The 21485-nt window shown below is 39.1% G+C and overlaps 1 protein-coding gene across 4 annotated transcripts in view; it reads right to left on the bottom strand.

Moving 5' to 3' along the window:
- Positions 1–3597: 3597 nt before the first annotated feature.
- Positions 3598–21485, bottom strand: part of MAP9 (microtubule associated protein 9) — a 59428-nt gene continuing 41540 nt past the window's right edge. For 2 of the 4 annotated variants that reach the window (XM_069556620.1, XM_069556619.1), the window contains exon 14: positions 3598–4792. In XM_069556620.1, the coding sequence (XP_069412721.1) occupies positions 4682–4792 (111 nt within the window). In that variant the 3' untranslated portion in view covers positions 3598–4681. Of the gene's footprint in view, positions 4793–14479; positions 17604–21485 lie in introns of those variants that run through there. The other 2 variants (XM_069556618.1, XM_069556617.1) reach the window with 1 other exon arrangement.

Genomic DNA, 21485 nt, shown 5'->3' with positions numbered 1-21485 from the left:
AAGCTGCTGTCTGCTCATTACAGAGCAAGGTCTATGGTCAGGATGCACCTGTGCCCCAAGGGGCAGAGATGTGGGTTCTGTGCACCCAGTGAGATGTCAGAGCAGTGCAGGGAGGGCTGCACTTAACCAGAGGCCTCATCCCAAATGTCAGAGAAGTGCAGGGAGGCCTGCATCTTAACCAGAGGCCTCATCCCAAGTGCAGTTCTGTGGCATACACTGAGTTTGAAGCCAGACTGAAATGGAGCCAAGTATCTCACCATATCTTTTCAAAAAATTATTAAGAAACAATTAATTAAAACCAAATAGAATGAAATGAATGTAGATACAAACTTTATGGCGGAAACCAAAATTCACTCAAAATTGCCCATGCTGCTGCTGCTGCTGCTAAATTGCTTCAGTTGTGTCCGACTCGGTGCAACCCCATAGATGGCAGCTGACCAGGCTCCCCCGTCCCTGGGATTCTCCAGGCAAGAACACTGGAGTGTGTTGCCATTTCCTTCTCTAATGCATGAAAGTGAAAGTGAAAAGTGAAAGTGAAGTTGCTCAGTTGTGTTGGACTCTTCGCGACCCCATAGACTGCAGCCTACCAGGCTCCTCGGTCCATGGGATTTTCCAGGCAAGAGTACTGGAGTGGGCTGCCATCGCCTTCTCTGAAAATTGCCCATAGACAAGTTTAAATTATTAAACTATAAAAATTCTACACAAAAATATACATGACTTTGTCTTCAGTGATGAGTTTTAAAACATAATACCAGGCTTCCCTGGTGGTCCCTGGTGGTTGAGGGTCTGTCTGCAAATGCAGGGGACACTGGTCCAATCCCTGGTCCCAGAGGATCCCACCTGCCTTGGGGCAGCTAAACCTGTGTGCCACAGCTACTGAGCCCATGAGCCTAGAAGCATGTACTCCACAGTGAGAGGCCACTGCATGAAGAAGCCTGCACATTGTAACTAGAGAGTACCCCCCAACACACCACAACTAGACAAAGCCATCACACAACAATAAAGACACAGTGCAGCCAAAAATAAAAATAATAAAAATAACAAGTTTTAATAAAAAATCTATCAACAAAAGAAAAAATAATGTGGATTTTATAAAATTAAAAATTCCTACACTATGGAAGATATTAGTCAGAAAACCAAGAGACAAACCACATACTGGAAGAAGCTATTTCCAAAACACATATCTAATAAAGGATCTGTACTCAAATTATACCAAATGACCCTATTAGAATTTGGTAAAGGTTGAAACACACACCTGACTAAAGAAAACAAACAGATAGTAAATAAGCATATAAGAATATACTCAAGATGCTTGTGGAATGCATGTACAATCAACTTCAAAGACAGTTTGGTCATTTTTGCCAAAGCTAAACAGTCTCACCTTAGGATCTAAGAAGCGTACCTCTTGTATTTAGACAACTGCTTTGAAAAAGTCTGTTCAGTAAAAGCTAGCATCAAGTAATGCATGGCAGTTCTATTCATAATGGCTAAAAACTTAAACATATCAGGATGTTCTTCTGTAGATGAATTTATAAGCAAGTTATGGCACAAACTTGTCAAGGGGAGCATAATACAGCAAGCCAAAATATGCCCATTTGACAAAAGGATTATTTTGAGCAGACCCAGGAGAATCTTTGAAAACCAAGAAGAAAATGCCTTTTTATGAAGTAAATTTGTTTTTTATTAATGATATCTCCATTTTGAAAGATGTGTCCCTCTCTGAGTCAGGAATTGGATGATGACTAAATATCAGGAAAAGTTTGTCAATGGAATGGGTCGGGATGTAAATCTGCGTAACCGCCATTCTCTTGTTTACAGTGCTTTGCCTAATAACCTCTCTTAATTGGTTTCTTCCATTCCCTAACATCCTTCTTTCATTCTTAGCTGAAGATAGAATTTAAAAATTGTTAAGTCTTGGGCCATTTCAGAGAGTGACTGAGTTTTCCCAGGTATCTTTCAAGTATACAGGAGGTATGCATGACATGTATTAAACTTCTGATTGTTTTTTCTCCAGTTCAGCTCCTTTTCATTATAAGGGGGAATCTCCATGAAGAACATATAAGAGTAGAGGGAAAATTATTTTTCCTTTTATATAATGAAATGCAATACTACTCAGAGATATAAAGGAATGAACCATCAACCCTTACCAAAAAAAAAAAAAAATGACTCTAATCCTTATATTGCTAAATGAAAGAATCTAATTTGAAGTGCTACACACTGTCTGGTCATATTTATAAGACACTATAGAAAGGGCAAAATGGACATAATAAACAGTTTATGGAAGATGTCATTGAAATGTTCCATATGATAATCTTAGTGATGACTACCTGCCACTATGCATTTAATCAAACACATTAGATTTTTTTATATATACAACCTAACAAATAAATTTTTATCTGTTCAAATTTAGTTATTTAGGGCATGGGAGTGTCTAAGACTGGAATGCAATATTTAACAAAAGATCTAACTGATCAAGAAATGTATGAAAAAACTCAAGACTTCCCTGGTTGTCCAGTGGCTAAGACTCCACGTTGCTAATGCAGGGTATGTGGGTTCAATTCCTAGTTGGAAAACTAAAAGCTCACATGCCATACAGTGAGGCTAAGAGATTAAGAGGAAGAAAAAGAAAAAATTCACACTTGGTGGTGGGACAAATGGGCTGAACTGACTTAACTGTGGAAATGAATGTAACCTGCAGGTCAAAAGCAAAATGTACCATATATACATAAGAGTGGACTCTGAGTTCTTTCCCATGAAGGGTAGTAGGGTAGTAGCTAATAGTTCTGAAACTACTATGTCAGTCATCAAATGGAACAAGCACTGAATTCGATAAATGACAAGTAGTGGAAGCCAGTTTTCTTACCACTGGTGTGCGCAGTTGCATACAAAGGGAGAAGGTTACAATATACATGCCATAACAGATCAGGTTGGATACATCAGTATAAACTGTCTTTAGCCTCATATATATATATATATATATATATATATATATATATATACACATAGTTCCACATGGAAATACATATAATTATATGTGTGTGCATAGGCTGGGATGCATACACATACTTCCATGCATTGTTTGCTGAGAGTATTAAGCTCCTGCATGCAAGTTTAAAATACTATTCTCTAATAAAAAGGAACAAGAGATCTTTGAATAGAGGACAGATACTAGGACTGAGAAAATAAATATGTGAATCAGGATAATGTTAAAATGAAAGAAAGAATTACCCCTCAAACCCCACAAAAGATAAATTATGTAAAATGAAAACAGGACCAAGTGCAAAAAGCTCTCAATAGTCAAAGCAAGGGTCAACAGTCTAATAACACAGTACTGGATTATAACCAAAAATTTAATTTTTATGTGTCCAAACTGGTTAAAATAAATTACATAATTTTTATGAATGGTGTTAAATAGACGTCTGTATGCAGAAAAATTCTAAACAATTGATAGAGACAATTAGTTGTCCACCAAGTATTTGATGCTAACTCCCCTCTCCTCAAATATGGGTCCTGCATTATGACTTCTTCCTAAATAAGACACACAGGATGAACATGGGAAAAAGTAACAAAGAAAAACAACAAACGTTGGCAACAGTGTAGAGAAATTGGGACTTAAACTTTATTTACTGAGATGTACAATGGCGCAAACTATGTATGCAAACTTTTGGCATTTTCTTAAAAAATAAAAGTGTAATTATCATATGTTTCAACAATTTCTACACTCATAGATATATGCTCAAAGAATTTAAAACAGGTGTTCAAATATAAACTTGCACATAAATATTCATAGTAGCACTGTTCTCAATAGCCCAAGGTAAAAACAATTAAAATGTCCACGAATGGATGAATAGATAAGCAAAATAGGGTAGATTCATAAGATACATTATTCTGCCATATAAAGGAATAAAGTAAAATAGAGCCACAGCTGTGGAGAACAGTAGGGAGGCTCCTCCAAAACCTAAACACAGAGTTAATGTAGAATCCCTCCCTCAGTTCTGTTCCAGGGTATACAGCCGAAATATTTAAAAGCAAAGACTGGGACAGATAGTTGTACCCCATATTCATACCAGCATTATTCACAGTAACCAAAAGGTGGAATCAACACAAGTGTCCTTCAGCAGATGAATGGATAAACATAATGTAGTATATACACAATGGGATACAGTTCAATCTTTATCAGTTCAGTTCAGTTGCTCACTTTTGTCCAACTCTTTGCGACCCCATGGACTGTAGCACGCCAGGTTCCCTGTCCATCATCAACTCCTGGAGCTTGCTCAAACTCATGTCCATCCAGTTGGTGATGCCATCCAACTATCTCATCCTCTGCCATCCCATCCTCCTCCTGCTTTCAGTCTTTCCCAGCATCAGGGTCTTTTCAAATGAGCCACTTTGCATCAGGTGGCCAAAGTATTGGAGCTTCAGCTTCAGCATCAGTCCTTCCAATGAATATTCAGGATTGATTTCCTTTAGGATTGACTAGTTTGGTCTCCTTTCAGTCCAAGGGACTCTCAAGAATCTTCTCCAACACCACAGTTCAAAAGCACCAATTCTTCGGCGCTCAGCTTTCTTTATTGTCCAACTCTCACATCCATACGTGGCTACTGGAAAAAGCAAAGTTTTGACTAGACGGACCTTTGTTGGCAAATAATGTCTCTACTTTTTAATATGCTGTCCAGTTTGGTCATAGCTTTTCTTCCAAGGAGCAAGTGTCTTGGGTCAGCGGTAAAGAATCCACTTGCCAAGGCAGGAGACACAGGACACATGGGCTCAATCCCTGGGTTAGGAAGGTCCCCTGGAGAAGGAAATGGCAAACCACTCCAATATTCTTGTCTGGGAAGTCCCATGGACAGAGTAGCCTGGCGGGCTACAGTCCTTGGGTTTGTGAAGAGTCAGACATGCCTGAACATGCACACATGTCCTTCTTTGCCCCAGAAATAGAAGAATGATTAAATCTCAAGTAACTCATCACTGTAGAAGCCCTGACTTAAATCTGCAAACAATCATACCCTTGTGTACCCTGCTTTTCATAATATCCTGCCACAACTGGCGTCCCCTCTTTCACAAGGTCTCCTTTTGTTTTTATCTGAAGATTTATATTTAAGGTGATGGCTTTGGCTATTTCTGGGAGTGACTCAGTTTTTCTGGGTAGTTCCCTTGTACAGAGAAGGTATACACGCCATTAACTTCTTTTTTTTCTCTTAGTAATCTTTTAATACAAGGGGGTTCTCAACCAAGAATCTAGAAAGACAGAGTAAAAATTGTTTTTCCTCCTGTACACATAAAATGAAATACTACTCAGCAATAGAAAGCAGTGAACCATCAACCAATGGAAACACGTAGGTAAATCTTCAGTGTATACTGTTAAGTGAAAGAATCCAGAATGAAGAGGCTGCACACAGTATGACCCCATTTATAACTTTCCAGGAAAGGCAAAGCTACATAGATGGTAAGCCAATCCTGGAGTGGGGGGTTTGAAGTGATACAATAAAATGGGTAACTGTCCCTATGCATTTGTCTAAGACCACAGATTTGTATAGCCCAAGGGGTCAGTCATAATTTATTCAAATGTAGTTATCTAGGTTGTGGGAGTGTCACAGGATGGAATACACAATATGGCAGAATGTAACCATATTAGAAATGTATGGGGAAACGCAACTGTAGGGGATGGAGTAGAAGGTGCTAACCTAAGTTAACTTTGGAAATGAACAGAATCTGTAGACAAAAGGCAACATGGACTGTCATAAACAGTGGGCTTTATTTTATGGAGTTCTCTTCCAAGATGTAGTAGCTAAGGATGCCGAAACCTCTGCACATGTAACCTGGAAAGGAGCAATGCACAGATAAATGGCAGATGGTGGGAGCCAGGCTCCTCACTGTGGGAGTGGGAAGTTACAGATAAGCAAGGGGAAAGCCTCTGCCTTCATAATCATGGATCTGGGCTCCCTGGGGGGATGACATGGGGAGTTGACTGCCCAGGAAAAAATGCACAGATCTTCACCCTGGAAAGGCCTGGCTGACATAGGAACTCACATCCCATCTTTCCACCCATACTTGCTGCAAGCACTCAGCCCTCCATGATCTGTTAGTTGCAGCTTTTTAGATACTCTAACCCCCGGGCAGATAAAGGAGTGTAAGGGTCTTGCTTACTCTTACGCTGTCCCAGAATCCAGGCCCTGAAGGTTGGAGCCAGGATAGGGGTACCTGGGCCTCTAACCTGAAGCTGACTGGAAGAAAAGAGACCAGTCTTGAGGGCCGGGATTCCCTGGAGTTTGTGAGCCCTGGTGCCTTGATGAAATTCCTCCCCAGCGAGGACATGGGCAGGGTCTGCAGTTGTTCTGTGTTCCTCTGATGAAGCCCAGCAGCACTGGTCTCAGAAATCTCATGGCGGTGTTTCAAACAACAGGGTGGTTTTACAAATGAACAAGAGAAGGAAGCCTTCAAGTGAGTTTAGCTTACTTCTCCCTTCCCTAAACCTCCATTTGTCTAGCTCCTTGGAAACTTGAGGATAAATCTTATTAATGTTTCAAAGTCCTTATATAAGTTTTTCCCCCATCTTTCAGTAAATTGAGCTTCTTATTTAGGACAAAAACTTCAGGACATTAGACTTGACAATGATTCCCTGGCATGACACCAAAGGCACAGGCAACAACAGTTATTAATAAAAAAATGAGCAAATTTTGTTGCTGTTCAGTAGCTCAGTTGTGTCCAAGTCTTTGCAACCCCGTGGACTGCCAGGTTTCCCTCTCCATCACCACCTCCTGGAGCTTGATCAAACTCATGTCCATCAAGTTGGTTTTGCCATCCAATCATCTCAATCTCTGTCGTAGCCAGTAGGATGACTACTCTCAAAAAACAAAACAAAACAGAAAATAACTAATGTTGGCAAAGATATGAACAAATTGGACCCCTTGTTGGTGGGGATAGAAAATGATACAGCCACTATAGAAAGCACTAAGGCAGTTCCTCAAGAACTTAAAAATAAGACTTTCCTGATGGTCTAGTGGTTAAGAATCTACCTGCCAATGCAGGGGACACTGATTCTCGCCCTGGTCCAGGAAGATCCCACATGCCACAGTGCAACTAATCCCACATGCTGCAACTGATGAAACGTGCATACCTAGAACCCATGCTCTATAAGAGAAGCCACTGCAATGAGAAGCCTGCACACTGTAGCTAGAGAGTAAAGAAACTGTATGTAGCCTGGTCAGTGTAATGGCCCAGATGTAATTACCATATGGCTCTGTCTTCCTAGGGCTTCCCTCGTGGTTGAGATGGTAAAGAATCTGCTTGCAACATGGGAGACTGGGTTCAGTCCCTGGGTTAGAAGATCCCCTGGAGAAGGGAACGGTTACCCACTCCAGCATTCTTGCTTGAAGAATTCCATGGACAGAGAAGCCTGGCAGGGTATAGTCCATAGGGTTGCAAAGAGTCTGACACAACTGAGTAACACTTTCATGTATGCTGAAGTAGCCCATACTAAATGTGGTGGGAGAAGGCAGAAAATACTCACCAAACAGCAAGGGAAGTGGTGATTGGACTTGTGATCGGGCTTAAGGTTGCATAGGTTGTCCTGGGACATGATTGCTTCCTGGTACAGATCATAGCTCAGGCTTGAAGTGCCCCATGCATAAGACTGTTGTGGGGTTTTGTACGGTATGTGTCAGTCAAGGAGCAAGCAGGGTCAGACATATATTCAGGTCAATCAGCATCTCCTTCTCCTATCTCTTCACTAGATTCTGAGATGTCTGCAAAAAGTTCTCTTAAATCTATCATCCACCATCCCTCACACTCCAAAATCTTTCACCTTCACACTTATCTGAAAAACAGGCATCACCATCCACCCACTGGCCCAGGCTATGATGAAATCTCGAAGTCAGTGTTGATTTTTCTCTACCCTTCATATATCATATTTAGTGTATTAGGAAAGTCTTTCTACCTCCTAAAACAGCAAGGAGATCAAACCAGTCAATCCTAATAGAAATCAACCCTGAATATTCATTGGAAGCACTGATGCTGAAGCTAAAGCTCTAATACTTTCACCACCTGATACAAACAGCCAACTCATTGGAAAAGACTCTAATACTGGGAAAGACTGAGGGCAAGAGGAGAAGGGGACAGCAGAGGATGAGATGGTTAGATACCATCACTGATTCAATGGACATGAGCAAACTCCGGGAGATAGTGAAGGACAGGGAAGCCTGGTGTGCTGCAGTCCACAGCATTGCAAAGAGTCAGACAGACTGAGCAACTAAACAACAACAATGAAATTTCTTTATCTGTAGCACTGATGTGATCTTACAAAATGATCCATAACACTTTCCTCATAGTGTACATGTACTGGAGCAAGAAGGTTAATCCTCAGAGCATGAAACCTGATTAACTGTCTTAAATCCTAAGTTCCATAACCTGCTGGATGTACTGATATTTTAAAATCTGGTTACCACATATACAGACTTACATAATTTTTAAAGAATAAGAACATGTAAGTGTGAATATATTCATGTATGTTCATGTATTGTATTTTAAATAGTATATGTTATGTATGTATACATACACACACATGTATACAGACATATAGCAGCATGGTAGAGAGAGAAATACAGAAGAGCAGAGAGAGGGACTGTACCTCTACCTTATTCACGCTTGGCTTAATTTTATGTATGTGGGAAAACACTTCAGAAAATAAAATCTGGAAGAAAATGTAATATGTTAACTATGATTATCTTTGGGAAATGGAGTGTGGGTGATTTTTGATATGTGCATTTTATAGTTATGTAATTGCACTCATCTCACACGCTAGTAAAGTAATGCTCAAAATTCTCCAAGCCAAGCTTCAGCAATACATGAACTGTGAACTTCCTGATGTTCAAGCTGGTTTCAGAAAAGGCAGAGGGACCAGAGATCAAATTGCCAACATCTGGTGGATCATCGAAAAAGCGAGAGTTCCAGAAAAACATCTATTTTTGCTTTATTGACTTGCCAAAGCCTTTGACTGTGTGGATCACAATAAACTGTGGACAATTCTGAAAGAGATGGGAATACCAAATCTCCTAACCTGCCTCTCGAGAAACCTTTATGTAGATCAGGAAGCAACAGTTAGAACTGGACATGGAACAACAGACTGGTTCCAAATAGGAAAAGGATATACATCAAGGCTGTATATTTAACTTCTATGCAGAGTACATCATGAGAAACACTGGGCTGGAAGAAGCACAAGCTGGAATCAAGATTGCCGGGAAAAATATTAATACCTCAGATATGCAGATGACACCACCCTTATGGCAGAAAGTGAAGAGGAACTAAAAAGCCTCTTGATGAAAGTGAAAGAAGAGAATGAAAAAGTTGGCTTAAAGCTCAACATTCAGAAAACTAAGATCATGGCATCTGGTTCCATCACTTCATGGGAAGTAGATGGGGAAACAGTAGAAGCAGTATCAGGCTTTATTTTTTGGGCTCCAAAATCACTGCAGATGGTGACTGCAGCCATGAAATTAAAAGACGTTTACTCCTTGGAAGGAAAGTTATGACCAAACTAGACAGCATGTTAAAAAGCAGAGATATTACTTTGCCAACAAAGGTCCGTCTAGTCAAGGCTATGGTTTTTCCAGTAGCCATGTATGGATGTGAGCATTGGACTGTGAAGAAATCTGAGCGCTGAAGAATTGATGCTTTTGAACTGTGGTGTTGGAGAAGACTCTTGAGAGTCCCTTGGACTGCTAGGAGATCCAACCAGTCCATCCTAAAGATCAGTCCTGGGTGTTCATTGGAAGGACTGATGCTGAAGCTGAAACTCCAATACTTTGGCCACCTCATGCGAAGAGATGACTCATTGGAAAAGACTCTGATGCTGGGAGGGATTGGGGGCAGGAGGAGAAGGAGACAACAGAAGATGAGATGGCTGGATGGCATCACCGACTCATTGGACACGAGTTCGAATAAACTCCGGGAGTTGGTGATGGACAGGGAGGCCTGGTGTGCTGCGATTCATGGGGTTACAAAGAGTGAGACATGACTGAGCAACTGAACTGAATTGAACTGAACTAATAATTATGAACTTATATTACCTTTGTAATCTCTGTAGTGTTTTAAGTAACAAAAAGCTTTATGTCCAAAATTTCAGTCCTTTTTAATAAAATTTTATCAAAAAATATTATTATTTCCGGGGCTTCCCCAGTGGCCTAGTGGTAAAGAATCCGCCTGCAATGCAGGAGCCAAGGAGAAATGGGTTTGATCCCTGGGTTGGAAAGATCACCTGGAGAAGGGCTTCCTGCCTGGAGACTCCTGTGGACAGTGGAGGTGGGCTACAGTCCATAGGGTTGCAAAGAGTTGACCATGACTGAAGTGATTTAGTTGCTTCATACACACGATTATTTCATCTTATTGTTGTTGCTCAGTTGCTAAGTCATGTACAATGCCTTGCAACCCCATGGGCTGCAGCACACCAGGCTCATCTGGCCTTCACTATCTCCCCGAGTTTGATAAAATTCATGGTCATTGAGTCAGTGATGCTCTCTAGCCATCTCATCCTCTGACATCCCCTTCTGCTTTTGCCTTCAGTCTTTCCCAGGATCTTTTCCAGCGAGTCAGTACTTCAAACCAGGTGGCCAAAGTATTGGAGCTTCAGCTTCAGCGTTGGTCATTCCAAAGAATTTTTTAATTCACTGAATTTTTAAAAATTGAGTTTTAAACCAGCTTTTTCACTCTCCTCTCTGAATCTTCATCAAGAGTCGCTTTAGTTCCTCTTCACTTTCTGGTACTAGAGTGGCATTATCTGTAGGTCTGAGGTTATTGATATTTCTCCCAGCAATCCTGATTTCCATCTTGTGGTCCATCCAGCCCAGCATTCTGCATGACGTACTCTGAATATAAGTTAAATAAGCAGGGTGACAATGTATAGCCTTGACACCTTCCTTTCCCAACTTGGAATCAGTCAGTTGTTCCATGTCCAGTTCTGTTGCTTCTAGACCTGCACACAGGTTTCTCAGGATAGGTAAAGTGGTCTGATACTTCAATCTCTTTAAGAATTTTCCACAATATGTTGTGATCTATACAGTCAAAGGCTTTAGAGTAGTCAATGAATCAAATAGTTTTCTGTAACTCCCTTGCTTTCTCCATGATCCAATGAATGTTGGCAATCTTACTGCTGGTTCCTCTGTCTCTTCAAAAACCCTGCTTGTACATCTGGATGTTCTCAGTTCATATACTGATGAAACTTAGGTTGAAGGATTTTGAGCATAACCTTCCTAGCATGTAAAATTAGCACAACTGTTTGGTAGTTTGAGCATTCTTTGGCACTGCCTTTCTTTAGGATTGGAATGAAAACTATTTCCAATCCTGTGGCCACTGCTGAATTTTCCAAATTTGTTGAGATATTTTGTGCAGCACTTTAAGAGAATCATCTTTTAGGATTCGGAATAGCTCAGCTGGAATTTCATCACCTCCACTAGCTTTGTTCATAGTAATGCTTTCTAAAGCCCACTTGACTTCACACTCCAGGATGTCTGGTTTTACTGGTTATACGGGTCATTAGGACCTTTCTTGTATAGTTCTCATTGTATTCTTGCCACCTCTTAATTTGTTCTCCCTCTGTTAGGTATTTAACATTTCTGTCCTTTATGACCCTTATCCTTGCATGAAATGTTCCTTTTCTATTTCCAGTTTTCTTGAATAGATCTCTAGTCTTTCCATTCTTTTGTTTTCCTCTATGTCTTTGCATTGTTTAAGAAGGCCTTCTTATCTCCCCTTGCTATTTTTTGGAACTCTGCATTCAGTTATGCATATCTTTTTCTTTCGCCATTGCCTTTTGCTTCTCTTCTTTCCTCAATTATTTGTAAACCCTTCTCAGAGAACCACTTTGACTTCTTGCATTTTTCTTTGGGATGGTTTTGATCACTGGCTCCTGCACATGCTATGAATGTCCACTGATAGTTCTTCAGGCACTCTGTCTACCAGATATAATCCTTTGAATTTATTCATCACCTCCACTGTATAATCATAAAGGATTTGATTTAGGTCATACCTGAATGGCCTAGTGCTTTTCCCTATTTTCTTCAATTTAAGCCTGAATTTTGTAGTAAGGTGCTGGTGATCTGAGCCACAGTCGGTTCCAGGTCTTATTTTTAGCCCTTTAGCCCACAAATAAAACTAACACAATATTTCTTATCATTATGAAATAAAACTTGGGCTCAGTAAATATCACCCAATAAAATACATGTTGAATAATTCACTTTTAATGCATCACATGAATTATGCTACTAAAAAGCAGACGTTAAACACATCTCCTAAAATAATTCTTAAAACATCCTTTAGGAAGAGTTTAGTTCACTCAAGTCAACATTATACAACTACATGTAATACGTATGTTTCAAAATAACCAAATAACATGAAATTTTAACATAAAAAGAATTCAGAGAGGTCTCCAGTTAAATGTTACATAGCATTCTTTATTTCTGGTAGCCAATGTATCCAGGAAGCAGGATAATTGATAGTATCTTTGCTTTGCATAGAATGGAGGCATGTGGGTTTAAATATTTTTTAATAGAGCATTATTGAAAGCAGAGTCAAAATTAAATCAGGACAGTGAGTTTCTTTGCACTAGTTTATTCTTGGGAACGATTTTGAGAAATATCAATTTCTCCTATTTTGTAAAATTCTTTTTCTCTACTGTATCTTAGCCCATGATTCAGCATTTTAAAAACTACAGTATTTCCTCACATTTTCCATGAGAATGTAGGTGCACAAACAGCTCTAATCTGAGGTTATGGAGAAGGCTGTGGAAGAGCAAGGACACATCTGAGAGTATAAAAATCAATGACATTAACAATGGCAGATTATCAAAACTGTAGAATGGTGGACAATCTACAGCTGGGAAACCTGATACCTGAGTTGTAACTCTAGATTTCTTATGGTCCTTGGTGTGAGAACAGGCAAGTGCAAGGCTTTGGAAATCAATTTCTTTAACTTAGAAATAAGAATTTGGACCAGGTTTATTAAATTATTAAAATCTCTTTCAGATGCATAGTTGTATCACTCAATGGTACCAAACTTTGGACACGTAACTAACAGCTACTGCTTTGGCAACAGTGAAAAACATCAGTTTCAATACTGTTTAAAACAGTAAATGAACTACTCACATTTTCAAAATGTGGTGCAATACAAACCACTGGAATACTGTTATCCCTGAACAATTCTTACTTTCTCTTTATAATTTTGTTTATTTTTGGCTGTGCTGGGTCTTCATTGCTCACGGACCTTTCTCGGTCAGTAGTTGCAGCGAGTGGGGCTGCTCTCTTTAGCTGTGGTGCCTGGGCTTCTCACTGCAGTGCCCTCTCCTGTTGCAGAGCACGGGTCTTAGGTTGCACAGATGTCCACAGCTGCAGTATATGCAGTACATGGGCTCAGCCGTTGTGGCTCCAGGCCCCTGGAGCACAGGCTCATGAGTTGCTGGGCACAGGTTTTGTTATTCCGAGGCATGTGGGATCTTCCTGGAATGGGGATCAAACCTGTGTCTGCTCCTCCGGCAGGCTGATTCTCTACCACTGAGCCACCAGTGAAGCCCTAGTTCTTATTTTCTTCCATTAAGAAAATTTTAACCTCTTCCTGATCTACAACACCATTTCTTTTTATTTAGGTAACACTAATTTCCTTGGTTATTATGAACTTTGATTCTGAATAAAATGGTGGCACTAGTGATAAAGAACCTGCCTGCCAATGAAGGAGACATAGAAGACTTGGATTCAACTCCCTGGGTCAGGAAGATCCCCTGGAGAAGGAAATGGCAACCCACTCCAGTATTCTTGCCTGGAGAATCCCAGGGACAGAGGAGCCTGGTGGGCTACAGTCATAGGGTCGCAAAGAGTCAGACACAACTGAAGTGACTTAGCACAGTTTTCTTGGTTATTGTGAAACTTCAGTTCTGAATAAAATTTTATTTTTTACTATCATTAAAATTTCTAGGGAAATTGTTCTCAGTAATGTTTTAAAATATTCATTAAATTGCTATTTACTTTGAAGTGTCAGCATTTTTCAAGTACTCAATACAGTTTACAAAAGTAGAAGTTTAATCTGAAAACCTGTAGGACTTTAGTGTTTTTAATTTGAATTAATATTCCCTCATATTCCCAGGTGGTGCAGTGGTAAAGAATCCACCTGCCAAAGCAGGAGAAACAGGAGACAGCCAGTTCAGTCTCTGGGTGAGGAAGATCTCCTGGAGAAGGAAATGGCAACCCACTCCAGTATTCTTGCCTGGAAAATACCACGGACAGAGGAGTCTGGCAGGCTCCTGGGGTTGCAAAGAGTTGGACACTATGGAGCATACACATATTTTAAGAAAAACTTAATAAATGTTAATGATATTGATATCTGATCATTTTAAAATAAATACAGGGAAATCATATGCCTTAAATAGATAAACATCTTCAGGAGAATATTACCAGGCTTGATTCGTCTCTTTGGACCTCAAAAAGTAAATTCACTCAGCTCTCAGAACTCAGCTTTATTTCTGCTACAGGAGAAGAGGTTATTTCATTCTGTTAGACCATTCAATTAGTACAGCTTTCTGTAAACAGGAAATAATATTTTATTTAGCACAGTAAGATGAAAATTCTATTTGAAGGAAATGACTTGTTGGGTCTTTGAAAACACCTCAATTTCCCTTTTCATTTACCTCACAAGAATGCTATGGAATTACTATTTAGATTTCTTTTTAGAAGGTCCCAAATGCAGGTCACCTCTATATTTTCTTTTGAGTGCCACAACTAAACTGTCCAGGGAAGCAGAGATTCATTCTTGTACATCAGTCACGTGGAATGTTACCTTACCATTATCAGGCCCATCCATGTTAACCTTGTCACAAACATGAGATGGGGAAACACATGGCTCAGCATAAGAAGTAAATGAAAACAATCAACACTTACTTATTAAACCTTTCCTTACGCTTTGTTAATTAACTATGATGTGATAACAGTTCATCGCTAAGCATGATAAATAGAAGAAAATGGTCAGGATGCTGAAGAAAATATTTGATGTGAAATCTATCACACACATAGTGAAGATCTCAGCAATAAAAGTAGATGTACTTTTTTCTATTTTTCTTTACCTCCATGGAATTTGCAAATATCTTTTAAGCTCTAAATAGCTAATTCAATACAATAAATACTTAATCTATTCTGTTTTATTTATGATTTTTTAATCTATAGTACTGATGTGATCTTACAGAGGTATCTATGACATTTTTCCTACTTTGCACACCCACTGCAGCAAGCAGGCTAATCCTCAGAGTGTGAAACCTCCTGACTAACTGTCTCAAAGTCTAAGTTTCATAACCCACTGGGTATTCTGACATTCAGTTAATAGACATGGGCATTTGAACTAACTCCTTAAACATTATGAATTCCTTTTTTTCATTTTTGATTTCTTAGTACTTTTATCTGCAAAATGAAGATAATAACACATATTCTGAATAGCTGTTGTAAAGACAAAAAAATAATACCTGTAAAGATCTAGTAGAGAGTATACAACAGATGCTTAATAAACAGTAACTTTACTCTCATCTACTACTGCATTGCTTCACTGGTTAAAGCAGCATTTCAACTCAGAGCACACACTTGGTCTGTGATAAACTAGATGGCAAGTGTGAGTCCGATTAATGAGGACATGCAGAGATCAAATAAATACATTCTTTGGTTATTTTCTACAAACTATCTTTTCATAATTTCTTCTAAATTTAAGTTACATGACTCTGGATTAGCTAAGAGGACAAAAATTGTCTATCATTTTTATGGCTTTAGTCTAAAAAAATAATAGTTATAATGACCCTAGACTCTTGTGAAATTTCCATAACTAATGTATACCACGATGATGAAATGGACACCTTTTGATATCAATGAAATGACAGAGTGAGATAAAATTTAGGAAGGTACATTTTAGAGGTCTACTCATTATAAAGTACCTGTGATTGTCATTTTAGCAGGAACAGATAAAGTACACTCATATTAAAACATAAGGCAACATTCTTAAATAAAATTCCTCGATGATTTGAATGATTCTACTGAACTGCTGCCCCAGCTAATCAAAATTCTAAGTTGTACAGTATAAATGCAACTACTTTGAGCTACAGGTTAGTTTTATAAGAAATAGTATATGTACACTTCTGGTAATCATTCATTTTAAAACCTGAATCTAGATGTGTAGTCAACGATTCAGAAATTTAATTATTTCTATGATTAAGGTACTAGATGATTTTCTTTTGATATTGGATAATAAACACACTCAAATAACATACACAGGTTAGTGCAAGTCATCATGGATCATCAGACTGTAAGAATTATCAGGACATGATAAAGGGTTATATATTTCAATGGTTAAAAGTAATCTGATTATTAGCTCTTCATTTTTGGCAGTTTACCAGATGGCACAGTAGTAATCTGCCTGCCAATGCAGGAGACACAAGAGATGTGGGTTTGATTCCTGGATCAGGAAGATCCCCTAGAGAAGGAAATGACAACCCACTCTAGTACTCTTGCCTGGAAAATCCCATGGACAGAGGAACCTGGTGGGATACAGCCCATGGGGTTGCAAAAGGTCAGTCAGATGTGACTGAGCGTGCAACGCACACACACATCTAGAGATAAAAATACCTTCACTGCTTTCACTGATTAAACTCCAAAGAATCTTTTTCACTGTCAGCAGGAATGATCAACATTAATTAAAACAGATTCTTCTAACAATAAATAACTGAATGAATAGTTTTAAAGTTAGTTTGGCTAAAATTGTTGAGCTGATAAATAACTAAATAAGGCAAGAATCAGTTCAGTTCAGTCGCTCAGTCAGAGTCTCTGACTCTTTGCCACCCCATGGACTGCAGCACGCCAGGCCTGTTTGTCCATCACCAACTCCTCGAGTTTACTCAAACTCACGTCCATTGAATAGGTGATGCCATCCAACCATCTCATCCTCTGTGGTCCCCTTCTCCTCCTGCCTTCCATCTTTCCAAGCATCTAGGTCTTTTCAAATGAGTCAGTTTTTTCAATCAGGTGGCCAAAGTATTGGAGTTTCAGCTTCAGCATCAGTCCTTCCAATGAATATTCAGGACTGATTTCCTTTAGGATGGACTGGTTGGATCTCCTTGCTGTCCAAGGGACTCTCAAGAGTCTTCTCCAATACCACTGTTCAAAAGCAATTCATTGATGCTCAGCTTTCTTTATAGTCTGACTCTCACATCCATACAGGACTACTGGCCATAACTTAGACTAGACAGACCTTTGTTGACAAAGTAATGTCTCTACTTTTTAATATGCTGTCTAGGTTGGTCATAGCTTTTCTTCCAAGGAGCAAGTGTCTTTTAATTTCATGGCTGCAGTCACCATCTGCAGTGATTTTGGAGCCCCCCAAAATAAAGTCTGTTACTGTTTCCATCGTTTCCCCATCTATTTGCCATGAAGTGATGGGGCCAGATGCCATGATCTTAGTTTTCAGAATTATCAAAACATTTTTGAGAACACAATTCTACTTGGAGGGCTCCATGGAGGAAGCGTCTCATTTTCAAGAAAGGGATGGCGTTTCTTTTGTTTTCGTTCAATTCTTTCCTTCCTTTCTTTTTTTTCCTAAAGAGAAAACAAAAAACTATAAATTTATATACAAATATGACCATTATTTTAAAATCAAGTTGCTTGCTGAAGAACAAAATAATCATTATAAGATATTTAAATGTCATTTGTTAGCTTTGTTAAGTTGTATCTGATTCTTTTCAACCCCATGAACCGCAGCATGCCAGGTTTCCCTGTCCTTCAGTATCTTCTGGAGTTTCCTCAAACTCACGTCCATTGAGTTGGTAATGCTATCTAACCATCTCATCCTCTGCTGCCCTCTTCTTTCCTTGCCCTCAATCTTTCCCAGCATCAGGGTCTTTTCCAATGAACTGGCTCTTTGAATCAGGTAGTCAAAGTACTGGAGCTTCAGCTTCAACATTAATTCTTCTAATAAATATTCAGCGATTATTTCCTTTAGGATTTGATCTTGCTGTTCAAAGGACTCTTAAGAGTCTTCTCCAGCACCACAATTTGAAAGCATCTATTGCTCAGTGCTCAGTCTTTTTTATGGTCCAACTTTCACATCCATACATGACTACTGGAAAAATCATAGCTTTGACTATGTGGACCTTGGTTGGCAAAATGATGTCTCTGTTTTTTTTAATATGCTGTCTAGGTTTGCCATGGATTTTCTTCCAAGGAGCAAGCATCTTTTAATTTCGATTGTAGTTACTATTCAGTGACTTTGAAGCCCCTGAAAACAAAATCTGGCACTGGTTCCACTTTCTCCCCATCTATTTGCCATGAAGTGATGGGACCACATGCCACGATTTTAGGTTTTTGAATGTTGAGTTTTAAGCCAGCCTTTTCACTCTCCTCTTTCACTCTCATCAAGAGACTCTTTAGTTCCTCTTTGCTTTCTGCCATTAGAGTGGCATCATCTGTATATCTAAGGTTGTTGATGTTTCTCCCAGTAATCTTGATTCCAGCTTGTGAGTCATCCAGCCTGGCATTTCACATGATGTCCTCTGCATAGAAATACAGTAAGTGGGTGACAATATATAACCTTGATGTACTCCACTCCCAATTTTGAGTCCATTGTTCCATGTCTGGTTCCAACTGTTGCTTCTTGATCTACATACAGATTTCTCAGGAGACAGGTAAGGAGGTCTGGTATTCCCATCCCTTAAATAATTTTTCACAGTTTGTAGTGATCCACACAGTCAAAGGATTTAGCAGAGTCAATGAAACAGAAATAGATGTTTTTCTCAGTTCAGTTCAGTTTAGTTGCTCATTTATGTCCGGCTTTTTGCAACCCCATGCCAGGCTTCCTTCTCCATCACCAACTTCTGGACCTTGCTCAAATTCATGTCCATCCAGTCAGTGATACCATCCAACCATCTCATCCTCTGTCATCCCCTTCTCCTCCTGCCTTCCATCTTTCTCAGAGTGAAGGTCATTTCGAACGAGTCAGTCCTTCACATCAGGTGGCCGAAGTACTGGAGCTTCAGCTTAAGCATCTGTCTTTCCAATGAATATTCAGGACTGATTTCCTTTAGGACTGACTGATTTGATTTCCTTGCAGTCCAAGGGACTCTCAAGAGTTTTCTCCAACACAGTTCAAAAGCATTAATTTTTTGGCGCTCGGCTTTTTTATAGTCCAACTCACATCCATAAATGACTACTGGAAAAATCATAACTTTGATGAGACAGACCTTTATCAGCAAAATAATGCCTCTGCTTTTTAATATGCTGTCTATATTGGTCATAGCTTTTCTTCCAGGGAACAAGCATCTTTAAATTTTATGGCTGCAGTCACCATCTGCAGTGATTTTGGAGACCAAGAAAATAAAGTTTCTCACTGTTTCCATTGTTTCCTCATGTATTTGCCATGAAATACATTTGCCATTGTATTTTTTGAATGTTGAGTTTTAAGCCAACTTTTGCACTCTCCTCTTTCACTTTCATCAGTATGCTCTTTTTTCCTCATTTTCTGCCATAAGGGTGGTATAATCTGCATATCATGTATTTCTGGAAATCCCTTAATTGGTTAGAAAGCAATAGCAGCCAGGGAATGTTGCTGATTTATAAGTATACTATCAACAGGCATTAGCACACCACTTAATTTTTTAAAATATTAAAAGTGATAATATTTTTAAAGAATTATGTAAAATATGAAGAAAAAGACCTGTAATTCCATAATTCAAAGAGAATAATTGTCAGAAGTTAGTGATGACTTTCAGAGAACAGGGTCTCAGAAATAAATTACTAGATGCAAAGGTTGAGTATGTGATGGCAGCAGAAGATACTTCAGTGTTTACAGATATTTGAATATTGAGGCTCATATTTCTTTGCTTATCATTGAGCTTGAGCATCTTTTCATTTGTTTAGTCTTCTTGTGATTTTTTTTGGGCAATTATTTGCTCACCTAATTGCATGGGTATCAGTGTTTAAAATTTTTAGCAATTTGCATATTTTCGTGTAATTCATATTATCCTTGTAGCATTTTATCCACATTATTTTTAGTCCTTAATTAAAAAAAAATATTTCAACCGTAGACAACTAAACTGCTTAAAGAGTAATAGTTAAAACCTGTACACTCACCACCTGCCTTTTGAAATAAAACACGATTAATACTTGTGCAGCCCTTGCATCCAGTCTCTCACTGCACTTGTTTTTTCTCTACCCTCCAGACCTAACCATTACTCTGAATGCCGTGCTTATAGTTGCAGCACATCTCTTAATACCTTTGTCATGCATGCATTCATCCCAAATGACAAGTTTTTGGCAGATTTTTAAAATTTATGCAAAAAGGTGTTATTTTGGACTCTCAAGAGTCTTCTCCAGCAACACAATTTGAAAGCATTAATTTTAAATCAATGCTAAATGGCACCATGCTATATATTCTCTGGCAACTGTCTTCTTTATCATTATATCTCTAAGATACATCTATATAGAGTCATAGTTCTAATTCAGTGAGGCACAGAATCCTAGTATATCAACATATCACAATTTACAACACACCTATTTTGGTCTTGAAGACATGATGTTCTAATGTTTTCTTCCCACACAAAGACAATGCTGCTGTAAATGTCTGATTCCTTGCGCTTATAAGTCAAGAATCTCCATATACATGCCTAGGAATGAAACTGCCAGTTTGTAGGGTATGAACATGTACGACTTTGCTGGATGACAACAATTTATTTTCCAAAGTTGTAGTAAATTATCGTCCAACAACCTATCAATCAGTTCAGTCAATTCAGTTGCTCATTCGTGTCCAACTCTTTGCACCCCATGAATCACAGCATGCCAGGCTTCTCTGTTCATCAGCAACACCAGGAGCCCACCCAAACTGATGTCCATTGAGTTGGTGATGCTGTCTAACCATCTCATCATCAGGCATCCCCTTCTCCTCCTGCCTTCAATCTTTCCCAACATCAGGGTCTTTTCAAAGGAGTCAGCTCTGTGCATCCGGTGGCCAAAACAGTGGAGTTTTAGCTTCAACATCAGTCCTTTCAATGAACACCCAGGACTGATTTCTTTTAGGATGAACTGGTTGGATCTCCTTGCAGTCCAAGGGACTCGCAAGAGTCTTCTCCAACACGACAGTTCAAAAGCACCAAATTTTCAGTGTTCAGGTTTCTTTATAGTCCAACTCTCACAACCATACATGACTACGGGAAAAACCATAGCCTTGACTCGATGGACCTTTGTGGACAAAGCAATGTCTCCACTTTTTAATATGCTGTTTGGGTTGGTCCTAACTTTCCTTCCAAGGAGTAAGTGTCTTTTAATTTCATAGCTGCAATCACCATCTGCAGTGATTTTGGAGCCCCCCAAAATAAAGTCAGACATTGCTTCCACTGTTTCCCTATCTATATGCCATGAAGTGATGGGACTGGATGCCATGATCTTAGTTCTCTGAATGTTGAGCTTTAAAGCCAACTTTTTCACTCT

This window comes from Ovis canadensis, chromosome 17 (assembly GCF_042477335.2).
Source record: "Ovis canadensis isolate MfBH-ARS-UI-01 breed Bighorn chromosome 17, ARS-UI_OviCan_v2, whole genome shotgun sequence".
Lineage (NCBI taxonomy): Eukaryota > Metazoa > Chordata > Mammalia > Artiodactyla > Bovidae > Ovis > Ovis canadensis.
The sequence above is the reverse complement of the archived record's forward strand: the minus strand, read 5'-3'. Positions and strand labels throughout refer to the sequence as shown.